Below are 12,712 nucleotides of genomic sequence, written 5' to 3' on the forward strand. Positions count from 1 at the left end.
CAAAATGACACGGTAAAAACTTTTGATCTCTGTCAGGATGTCACTTGGACATCACTAGTGAACGTTGAAAAGATGTCTAAAAAAGACGTCAAAACAACTTTCACTCTGGCTCTCCAGTGGAAGTCTTTGTCAATGTTGTCAAAGACGAATTGACGTCTTTTGGATATTTTTTTGCTCAGTGGGAAATGTCATCGCACCAAACAGAGAAACTTGTGTACTCATCTCCTTTACAGGCTTTAGTTTCAAATTACTCAAACTTTCCAATTATGTGGATCTTTTTTTGTGAGGTGTATAAAGTATAGTTCAAATGGTTAATGGACTGTAGACTACTTGATAAAGTGCCTCTCTAATTTTATCAACCACTCACTCATCAGGAGCAATAACCATTCATACGCACTCACACAGCAATGAAAGAGCCACCAGGAGCAAATTGGGAATCAGTATATTGCTGAAGGATACTTCGACATAGACTGCAATCCTGGCAATTGCATCTATGCTATGAAATTTGCTATCATGGTCCAATCTGTGAAGATTATCGTCACAGATTGACCAGATTGATCAGCTGAACAAAATGTATCATAAACGTTTGTTTGCCATGGAGATTATTTCCTGCAATAATCTGAGCACGATGCTAACTTCCAGGTTTGGCCACAAAAACACAGAAAGGTCACATATTAAAAGGAAAAGCCAACATTAAGTGTCTTATTTAAGTTTTGGGGCCACAGTGTGCAGCCAGGACAGCTTCAAAGCACTTTGGCATTGATTCTTCAGGTCTCAGCAACTCGACTGGATGAAGGGAACATTATCCCTCCAAATAATAGTCCAAAGTCTCCCATAGGTGATCAATTGGGTTGAGATCTATTGACTGTGCAGGCCATATTATATAATTCAAATCATTTTATGCTCATCAAAGCATTCAGGGAGGCCTCATGCTCTGAGAGTGAGACCAGTCCCATCAGGATAGAAATGTTTCATGATAGGAAAAAAATTCAACTTTGTATTGATTTGCAGTGACCCCCCCATCTCAGGGGACAAATGGACCTAAATCATGCCACTAAAATGCTTCTCACCTTGAGGAAGTATTTGTTATTTTTCTTTAATTTGCCACCTGTCTGTGTGTCATGCCTGCAGAAGGTTGTTATGATATATGTGATTTATATATGATATAACTTTTTATTGAACTTTTTGTCACTCGATGTACAGTTAGATGATACCATAGACCAGGTACCAAGATTCATATGCATACAACTAGTAATACTACTACTACTACACATTATTTATATGGTCTTCAGTTAACTTTTCCTTCATTTTTTCTGGTAATTTATCCCACACCAAGATCTTTAAAAACTCTCTCATAACCAAAGCTTAAAAACTATGAAATGATGCTGTACCAAAAAAAAAAAAGAATAGTCATGGCGTTGCATACATTTTTCATATTAAACCTCTGAATGTTTTGTGAGATTGCAGCATTTTTTTTAAATAACCCTTTTCTTCTGTTAGAAATTAAATGAACACTGGAGATACGGATTCCTTGACATCCTCAGTGTATCCTCCAATCATCCTGCCAGCTTCTATTATTCCCAAAAAGTGTGCATTATTTAGTTATCCGGTACAGTAAAGTTTGAGTGGTGTGCTTACGTAACCTCTTGTTGGATATTTATTCTAGTTAAATTCTTAATCGTTCTGCCTGTTCTATGTCGTTTTGGAGACCGCACCGCATCCTTATTTCTTATTTGGATGTGTGTCAGTGGGTGTAAATGTCGTTGAGACATTCCAGCTCCTCCCTGATTGGAGGCACTCAGCATCTCGTCTCTGACCAGAGCTCAGCGATCCACTTCTCTCAGCATGAATTCCTCCAAGGCACTGACGTTGTGCTTGTGCTTTTACTCCATGTGTATGTGTGTATTTCAGCGTGCGCACGCATGCATATGTGTGTGTGGGCGCCTGTGTCCGTTGCTAGCCATGCTAATCAGAGCTGATCGCTTGTGACAGTGCTTCAGCAGGGGGATCTGTGGTTCGATGGGGCAGAGAAACATATGATGTGACTTTACATTAGAAAGGTCTTGACTACATGCACACATCACGCTTAAAGTATGTTACTGTTGTCGTTGGCTTTGAGCAGACCCTAGAAAATAAGTGTAGTTTTACGCTGTACCTGCTTTAACATAAACAGGGTCTTAAAAACTGATGCTAATGATTTTGTAATTCAGCTGCTTGGTATGAGGATATATTATTGCAATCAGGAACGAATAAGTATTTTAATGCCATATAGGAAAAGCCCCGATGGAGCCTTGATACTGGCGGTGGGTGGAAGAGACTGGCAGAAGGTGGATGTGATGAGGAGTGGACTGATGAGCAGGATTGGGCCAGTGGAGGATGAAAAGCATGTGTGATTGAGAGAAGAAGGGAGGGAAAGAGCAAGGGCAGATTGTCCACTAGTTAATCAATTGCAGATAGCGTCATTCTCTTTGACGGATAAAAATAAAAGTAAAAAATGCTAAAATTGATATAGATTAATATATCTGGAAGACCCGCCCAAGTAAAGTCTATGTGTGGGAAACACACAGGGTCCCCTGTGTTGCAGTAAGGCAGGAGTCGTTGGTGTTAGTGACATGTGAAAGAGAAAATGAAAACAAGTTTATTGCTGCCAAGTGCAGTAATGTTTCGTTTCCATGTCTTGTTTATTATTTTATTATTAAACCTGCCCAGTTTGGAGAAACAAAGACGCTCGGGGCAGTGCTGTTTCATTCAATCGTACCGTATTTATTTGCGTTCGCATAGTTTAGCTTCCTCAGTATAGCTAGCCAGCTAACTTTGTTTTAAGCTTACAGCTAAGTTAGACATGTGGTGCAGAGATGAAGACCCTTTGGAACCCATTTAAGGGATAAATGTTGGACGCTCACTAGGCAGGGCTGTTAGAGATGATCTGACTCCCTTCACTGGTGATTGGAGACAATTGGAGGTTTCTGCCAGAGCGACAGTAGGAAACAGCAGTGACTACAGTGGAGTGGAGCGCACTACCTCAAATTCAGACACACATAGCACCCCACCCTCCTCCCAAATAACGATGTCATTGTCCATCACGAGGACATTGTCATATGCCAACTCGGTAGACATCGTCCAACCCTTATGGGCACTAGATATGATAAACCAGACGTGGATGGGTTGGAGGAGGGTCTCAGTGATTACACACTGAAATGACAGCTGACAACGGCAGAGATGAGAACAGATTTGATATATATAAGTGCAAGTCCGTTTACTGTTCAGTCCACGTCAGTTTGATGGCTAACATGGACTGAAAAGAACGACATGATTGGCTGATTGAAAGAAGAGAAAGAGAGCGAAGTGTAAATGAAGGAGCATAAAGAAAGTCTTACTGATTAAACTTGCCTGAACTTTATGTGCTCATATTGAACAATTCCCAACACATATTCTGTATTTCTTCAGATGTACATGTACATTTTTAAACCCACAAAATATCATTTCTGCCGCCAGGGGTTACTTAGTCAAAAATAGTGTGGCAGCATGGGAGTTGTTGTTTGCAGCAAAAGCAACAACCACTATGGCTGATGAAAATCTATCTATGTGACTCAGACAGAAATGTTCGCGACAAGGTAATGTATGTATTGGCATTACATTTAGGCGCACAACTTCCTTTCTTTCTCTCTGACTCTCTCAGAAGTTATAGTGACAGGCAGCCCAAAATAAAAGTACAGATTTCTCTGGGTTTGAAAATTTTTGGAAATGTTTGGGATAATGTAAGTACACAAATCAACATAGTTTATAACATAGGTCTGGTCATTTTTAGTCAAACTAATGCAGAAATGTTACATATTCTATCTATAAAGCATTCAGACCAATATTCGTTGGCACCCTTGCAAATATAAATCCTTTCAAGCTTTCAGGCCTTTAAACCAGAATGACATAACAGTCCCATTGGCAGAGGAAGAGCTTTCTCACATTACTGCTTAAAAAATGAAAAAAGGAATAGAGAAACAGTAGAGAAATACTTTTTTTTCAAGCATTTTACCTGGGATGGGCAGGGAGAACATTTCCAAATAGCTTGGCCATTCGTTTTAGTGTAGCGGGCTGTGAAAAGTGATTTTTGGACATTGGGGGGCTAATTATGATCCGGTGCTGACAGCAGGCAATAAGCCTGCAGGTGTCAAACTACTGTAGCACAATATTGAGCCTAGAAGAAAGTAATCCCTCTTTCCCTGAGCTGCCATCTAGAACACACTATTCAGCATCCTCAACATGCCTTCGAGGAGACAATAGTTAGAAATTACCCAACAGAAGGATACACTGTTCAGTGCACAGAGACTTCTTTTTATTGTTATGTCCCCAACTGGATGCATCACATCATACATTATTCAGAATAATAGCTTACTTTGACTTAAAACGTCACCATCACTATGCTTACTCTCTTGAACCCTAACTCTAATTTAAGACACTATTACATCTATGTAATATGCTGTTACGTGAATAAGAAATGATGCTCTTACTGTACAGGATCAATAAGAACTAGCTACATTCTTTAATGGCAGGAACATATTTACGTTGCAGATTAAATACAGAAATCTGGCATTTACAGTTTTATTAGTGGTTTCACAAAACTTCATGACAATCAATGAACTTTCAAGAGAGACGCCCAGTCCAGCCACTTTCATTCAATTTAAAGGATCGGCAAGTCCATTCCAAGCTCTTTCCTCATGCTATCCCTCAGGGTGAGCCCAGACACCCTGTGAAGGAAAGTCATGTTGGCTGCGTGTATCGGCAATCTCGTCTTGAATACTACACACGGCTCATGAGCATAGCTAAAGGCTCGAACATAAATCAACTAGGAAATCAAGAGCTTTGCCTCCAGGCTCTGCTCCGCTTTTTCACCACAACAATGTGATATAAAGCCCATGTCACTGCTAATGTTGCATCGATCTAATCTTAAGCTCCATTTTACCCTCACTTGTGAGAAAGACCACAAGATGCTTCAACTCTTTTCCTTAAAGCAGCAACTCACTTACAACTCAAAGGGGAAAAAAATCCAGCGTTTTTTAGCAGAGTACAAGCAGAGTGCTGATTCTCATCCTCGTCCCTTTACACTCTGCTGCAAACCGTCACAATAACAACTAGAGGGGCACTCCATAGAGCGCATACCTCCGTCAAGGCCCAACAGTTTGATAGCTGGATTAGGTTTGATTGAATAAAAGATCTTGATGAAAAAAATCAGGCGTATTTAGGTAGCTGGTATCTGTGAGTGAGTACAATTTGATGTGGATCCAAATGAAACTTGTGATGAAGCCAATTTAAATATGTTTTATTTGATATTGGATTAGGCTTGACTGAATTTAAAAGGGGACTGTTGGGCCTGGTCTAAGGTTGTAACTAGAGATACCAACCACCTAAATACAGCAGATTTTTTTCATCAAGATCCATGCATTATTCCCAAGAAATGATTCCCATCTTGTAATGTTTGAGAAAAAACTCGTAGATCTGTCTCTTTACCCGGATCCACACCAAAAGTTACTTGGGTCTATTCTGGGCTCATCCTCCATCCAAGTTTTTTGTGTGTGTGTGTGTGTTATCCTGCTGACAAAACAACCAACAAACCTGCCACAGTTTGCAAAAGTAATGAGGACCCATTGCAAGTGCAAAAGGCAATCAACGAAAAAACACAAAAAAAAAGGCTGGCAGGAACTCGAGGGACATGAGGAACACAGAAGACACAGGGCCGGTGTTGGGAAACAGAACAAACGAACTGAAAAAGAGTAAGAGAAAAACACCGGCTTAAATAGACAGGTACCACCTAACAAGTGAAACACATGTGAACACGAAAAAAGATGGGAAAAGGACAAAGGGAGGAAGTGAAAAGCAAAACATGACACATGAGGAGAGAACTACAAAATAAGACAGGAAGTAACTAAACCAAAAACTCAAACTATGAAACAAACCAACCAACAAATGAAGACGGGCGACAACATAACGTCCTTGGCAGAAGTAAAAATAAACATGATTTCCTCAGTAGCACCCCTTGTGAGACATTCCCAGTCAACCAGATACAGTAGCAGGGTATTTATAAATACGTAATCATAGGCAACTGGAGTGGCTGTTTTGTTCTTGAAGGCTTTTCATCACTGAACTGAGATTTAATCAGTCTACTCACTCTTAGGGAGTCCCACGTAGATACAGCTCTTTGGAACATTTGCGCGTAAAGTCATTTTAGCTATATATGAGTTTTTACAGTTACGTGTGAGTCACCAGAGTCCAATTAAATAAGATGTGAATTGAAACCTCCTCAGAAGAGAAGTCAAGACGGGACTGTAAGCTGCTCATAAACCTTTTCTTGGAAACTTTCAAAGGCTTTTGTCAAAATAGCAGCAGGACCTGGTGAAAACTCCAGAGGAACACACGCAAATTTAATAACAGATCCGTCCTATACATAGACGCAGTGTCCAAGAAACTCGGGAGGAAATTTAATCAACACAGCCCCCATGTGTTTTTTAACCCAGCATCACACTAAGCAGATATCAGCCCACTCTCTGTGATGAAAATAAACCAAAATATTACCAGTCATGCAATTCAAACGGAAATGTACTGACCCATGCATCAGTGAGACGATACAACCAGTGAACAAACCCCATCTGTTCCAACATGGGAGGGCCAACTCCTCAGGTCAAGTCTCAGCAGTCTACCTACATATAAACAACAATAAGGGACACTCCTTTGAGGACACCAAAAGAGAAAAAGACGAGGAAAGGGAAAACAGCCATCTGCGTCAATCTAGAACAACAGCTCCTGTACAGAGGAAAATCACCACTTATCAGCATCTATAAATGCCATCTTGATATAACTTCCAAGAGTGCTGCACTCACTAAATCATTCTCACATGACTGTCATGTCACTTACCCACTCTCATGTGACGTCAAAGGTGTAAAAAACCAGGGAGTTTAAAACCCTTGGACTCCCCACAAATCAATAGAATTGATGAGGCATCCTGAATGAGTAGTGACATGTCCTCAAGGCTAAAACAACAAGTCCTCCTAATTTAGCTATTTGCTCCACAGATACGTACAAAGAATGTTAATTCACTTCACATGTTGATTATTCAGTTTGATTGAAGCTAAAGTTGTGGTAAGCTTCGGTTACTAGCACAACTGCCCCTTCACTTTAAACAAGCCTGAAAGTCAACCGGCAAATGCTAACGTCAGCATGCTAACACGCTCCCAATGACACTGCTAACTTGCTGACGTTTAACAGTTCTAATGTGTAATTTCACCCTCTTAGTTGAACATTTTAGCATGCTAATATTTGCTGTTTTATCAGTAAACACAAAGTACAGCTGAGGCTAATGGGAATGTAAGTTTTGCATTGGAAAAAATCAACAAAGTTTTGAGTCGAACATTAATTTTCATCAAATTAAATAAGTGGTCCTCATGGTAGCACATGAGGAAAAGTTAGCAGGCCTCCAAAGTCATAAGGCTTCATCCTTCAGGGACCATTAATCCATGTACTAAAATGAAATGGGAATCCTTTGAAGAGTTGCTAAGAGATCTTAGTCACACACACACCAACAGACTGCCATTGCCGTCCCTAGAGCCAGGCCACTACTGGTGCTAAAAATAAAGGTCCTCTCAGTTGCTTGCCATAAAATTTCAGAAAAATTGATTTGGAACACTTAACATTTCAAACTTTTATTCCAACTGAGAAGGGGAAATATGAAAGTAAAATATGGGTACTAGTAGTTTTCATAGTGTTGCGTAACGTATCAGTGTATATTTTAGGAACATTCAGTTTGAGCAACCGTACAGATGACACAAGCTCCCTGCGGACAAGAGACAGGAAGGCTGTCCGTATCTCAGCTCAGGATGTCATTAGGTTCCTCTCCAGGAAACTTGTTGAGTGTCACAGCTCTATTGTAAGCTGCTATAGTTGTAACATCAGCACATTTGGCCCGGGAATGGAAACAGATGGCAATGACGTTATATAAGGAGGGTGCTGAGGGATGGGTGCCTCACGAGTGAGGCAGGGTTCACTTTCACTCTCTTTCTATTGTTAATGAGCCAAAACTTTCACTCTGTCCCGAGAGGTCATTAACATTTGCTACTGGGTCCATTTTGAAAATATGGCTTCTGTGCACAGATCGAGTTTCTGTCTAAAATCAATGAGGCATTATAAATGGATTGTGGAATCTGCTTCCTTTCTCATGGTTATAGGCACTGAAAGGAGAATTTTACGATTTTTTTATCAGTTCAACTCAGAGATCTTTCAATGTCTCCATTTTATTTCCATTCATGTGTTCTAAACAGAAACACACATCTAATCCAGACATGAATTTCATTGTTCATTTGTCAGAAGATTATTCAATGCTTATCGGATGTTTTGAGTTTTCAGTGCTGTACACTAAAAACTTAATGAGCCTTCTCATAATTTCTTCTCAACTTTCAGGGAGGAGCAGATTCTTCCGCTTCCGCCAGGCCGCTTTGAGCCTGATGAACACCAACAAGCAATCTCTTCCACAAGAGGACCCCGATGCTGTGATGGTGGACTCACCCAAAGAGAATGAGGACTCGGTGGCCCTGCAGAGTTTCCCCTCACCCACCAAGAGCATTTGCAGTCCCATTGAGGCCAATGACACGCAGGGGCTAATAAGCTCGAGCCGCCACTCTTCCCAGGCTAGTGTTGGTCATGAGCCACTTGATCAGTCATCTCCTAAACTCCCCTGGGAGAAGTTGTACCAGACAGAGGCGCACCAGTCGTCGAACACCCTGTCAAACACCTTCCCCAGAGGGAGCATCAACAGCATGAGGCGAGCCTCGTCCGTCCATGAAATTGAAGGCTATTCCAACTCCAAAAGCATATTTGGGGATCGCCATACAAATGACGGTATGTAGTACAGAACAAGCCTAGCTATCACATCACTGAATGACAATGCAAGGCACTGTACACAGATTATAGTCGGTCTTCAAAAGTAGTATGTATGAGCCACTACTTTACGCTTATCTTTGCACTTATTATCTTTTCTTAACTGTGTTTACATTTTTTAAGAAAATGCTCTTCTTTATTTGCTGCCTTTAGACAATGGCAGCCATGTCAGAGGTAATCATGTATTTCTGCACATGATTTCATTGCTTGGTGCTGTTTTGGAGCATGACTTACAAGCAAGCTACTTAGTGGACAGGTTGAGTGGGCTTACTGCTGTTAATTATTTGAAATGGTTGTATACTTACACTAAGGATTTTGTCACATTGGCAGTCTATGAAGTCATATTATGATCATATTAGCCTCTTACCTGCTCTCATCATGTGCTAATCAAAGCATTGCTTTCAGATTGACTTGCATGAATGTCTGCTTGTGTTATGTGATACCGTAGCAGCTCTGCTAACTAGATATTGTTCCAAGCTGTGCGAGCCATTAAGCACACACTATCTGTTGGAAAATCTTATGACATATGCTTTCCTGTTGACACAGTCTTAGGTAACAGAAACATAAATTCTCTACAAAATGATTTTAGTAAGAGATATAGTTGCTCCAGTCCACACATATGCATTGATGCATGCCTAACCAGTGATAACTACAGTTGGTCAAAACTTTGCTTTTAAGAAAATGTGAATTTAAAAGCTCTAAATGTCTCTAAATGAATCATCTGGTCCTCTAAATTTGTAATCGACTCTAATTCACAGCATAGCTCCCAGTGCCCAACCCTATTATATTATAAGCTAGTTGAGCTGTAGTGCACCACCCAGCTGAAGAAATGTGAGCTAAACATTGCAGACTGCTACTGCACACCTGGCTTCATCAATACGTCTCTGTTATGACAACCTAATGCCTAAAACATGGAAATAAGGTTTAAAATCAGTCAAGCGTTCCTTTAATCTTTGTTAAGTCCTTGCTTGCAAAACGAAAAACAGTAAATAAGCAAATAAGCAAATTGTAATTTCTTAACTTAATTCCAGCTCCTATCAATGGTTACATTTAAAATATCATTTAAGATTATTGACCAATCTAAGTGAAATTAAGTAGACTTTACTGAGGGCACTAACTCATCTGCTATTTCTTCCAAACCACCAGGCCCTTATAATCATGTGAAGTCCAGCCTGCTTGGCTCTACCTCTGATTCTAACATCAACAAGTATAGCACCATCAACAAAATCCCTTTGATTGCACTCAACTTCTCTGAGGGGACTGAAAAGAAGCCTCACTCTCCACCGACATCTGAGACAACCATCATAGCACCAAAGGTCAAAGACAGAACTCACAATGTCACCGAGAAAGTCACACAGGTGAGTCGTGAAGTCCCGCTTCGTTTGATCTCGCAGTGTCTTTTGCATCTTGTTAGCCATGTTTTCCCCTTATGACATCTGCAACTTTGATAATATGAAATGTTGATAATGTTGATTGCAATTCTCAGTAATCTTTGGCTCTGTATTTGAAAAATCCCAACTGGTTTTGTTTCTGGGTGGGAAGCTGGTAGAGGGATAGTATCTTGTCACTGCAACAGGAGCTGGTGATCCCATGGTTCAATGACGCAAGACACATCTGTCTACTACATAGGAAAAGGACAGAAGGGAAGGGGTCATTGGGCATTCTGAATTCCTGAGGAAGTGAGGATGATATTCAAGAAAAAAAGGTTTAAATTCATACTCATCAGCATCAGCGAAGGGTGATTGTTTAGGGGAGGGCAAGAAAGGACATTCCACCGATCCCTCATTAAAGACATTCATCTTTTTACTTGCGAGCTCAAATGGAGGTTCATAACACTCCTGCAGGGATTCAGCAGGGTTTCCGTTTATTGCTTAAGGACAATGCAGCAGGACCAGCAGCTCCTGTCATATGTCAGAAACAAGGGCTATCTGGTGGCAGAATTCCCTGTTGACAAGACTAGCAGCACAGCTGATGCCAATTTGCCAAGGACAGCTAAGGGTGCAGGCCTTTGTTGTATAGTTTGATTAATGGATACCTGTGTTTGATCTGACTGCATTAGATAGAAAAGGAATTATATATTTATATAAGCCTTATATTTAAACGTCTTTCAACAGATTCATAAATTAAGAACAGCTATTATCATGATTCCTCTCCCTCCTTTGCCGACTTGAGTTTGGAGACACTACTGAGATGTGAACAGCGCATCTACTTCCTGGCTGCTAGCATGGGGAAATCTATAATTCATGTGTTGAACATAGGGGAATGTGCTCAAATGAATAGAAAGACCTGCTGCCCTCATCCTCACTCCTGCACTATTTTCTGCCATAGGAGAGCCCTTTCTCTTTGTCTGCCACTGCTTATTAAGCCAAAAACAGGGGACAGCATGGCCTTCCAGAGCACACTGAATAATTTAAGGCGCAGTCAGAGTTTATTCATGTGGGGAGATTAAAACAAATGTTTACTTACCAAAATATATGGAAAGAAATATCTACCAGCACTAGTTTATATAGCTTTTCCCCACTTCATTCTGTACACTTCAAGTGTACAGAATGTGCCTACTGCAATTGGCAGTCACATATTTCATGGTGCCGGGCAATCTACTTGTCATACTGATAGTGGCTGCCTTTACTTAATACCGTTTGATGGCCGAGCACTTACATTAATGTTTCACCGTTGCTGTCAAATCATCCTTGAAGTCTGTGAATTAGCTGGTGGACTTCACCAATAATTATTATAAGAATGAGGTGTACTGCTGTCGCCTGGGTGCTCCGGCTTCCTCCCCAACCCAAAGACATGCAGGTTAATTGGCGACTCTTGCCCGTAGGTGTGAATGGGTGTTTGTCTCTATAGCCATGTTTCCACTGCAGGATTTCTCCTCAGGGACTAGGAACTTTTGGAGGAATTATGTCCGCCAGAGGGAACAGTGTCTTAATTAAGTTCAGGGGGCATTATTTTATCTCCTGAAAAAGTCCTTGCTCGAGGTGTAGTACTTTCCAAAAGTACAGGAACTTTGGGGATGGAGCTTGTAGCGCTCTATTTTTGTAATTGGTCGAGTACTTGCAGCATTTTATATCAGCCACCTTTTTTGAAAAATCTGCAGTCACAAACCAGTTTGCTTTTTGTTCATTGTGCTTTAACACATCAACGTGAGCCACGTTTCTACCCGAAGTTCCCAGAACTTTTAGTTGCAGGAACTACGTTTCAAGGAAGTAAAAGGTTCCTTCAGCTCATTGTGATCTGTTTCTGCCACTGTAAAGTATAAATACCCGCGAGGATTAGGCAAATTAGATGTATGAAAGAGCCACAGCTGCTTTTAAACATGATTTTTGCACACAACCATAAAACATTGATCGTTGTTGGTCAATCTGTCAAATACTTTCTGCTCTAACTCCATATTTATGTGATAAAGCACAATGAACAAAAAAACAAACAGGTCTGCTAGTTTTTAAAAACGGTCGCTGAAATAAGATGCTGCAAGTAGTCAACCTCCAAAGAATAAGCAGTTACCAAAGATTGAATGAATGGATTGGTTGGTTGGTCTGTTGGTTTGTCTATTGGATGGATGGATGGATGGATGGATGGATGGATGGATGGATGGATGGATGGATGGATGGATGGATGGATGGATGGATGGATGGATGGTATCTTTGATCAAATTGTCAGAGGGATTATAAGAGAAACATTTCAATTTAGATATGTTTAAGAAAATAAAGTTTCTTACTATCAGAGGCTGACATTAAGTGAAGCTGGAGTGGTGTAATCAGGTGGTTTCCCTCACTGCTCTGACCCTCTC

General features: G+C 40.6%; 1 protein-coding gene across 1 annotated transcript in view; it reads left to right on the top strand.

Moving 5' to 3' along the window:
• LOC141002402 (voltage-gated inwardly rectifying potassium channel KCNH7-like) overlaps nucleotides 1-12,712 on the top strand; it is a 43,677-nt gene that overhangs the window by 11,487 nt on the left and 19,478 nt on the right. Inside the window, exons 4-5 of the mRNA XM_073473722.1 lie at nucleotides 8,443-8,880; nucleotides 10,066-10,277. Coding sequence (XP_073329823.1) covers nucleotides 8,443-8,880; nucleotides 10,066-10,277 — 650 coding nt within the window. The remainder of the gene's footprint in view (nucleotides 1-8,442; nucleotides 8,881-10,065; nucleotides 10,278-12,712) is intronic.

The sequence above is a fragment of the Pagrus major genome, chromosome 9, assembly GCF_040436345.1.
Source record: "Pagrus major chromosome 9, Pma_NU_1.0".
Classification (NCBI taxonomy): Eukaryota; Metazoa; Chordata; class Actinopteri; order Spariformes; family Sparidae; genus Pagrus; species Pagrus major.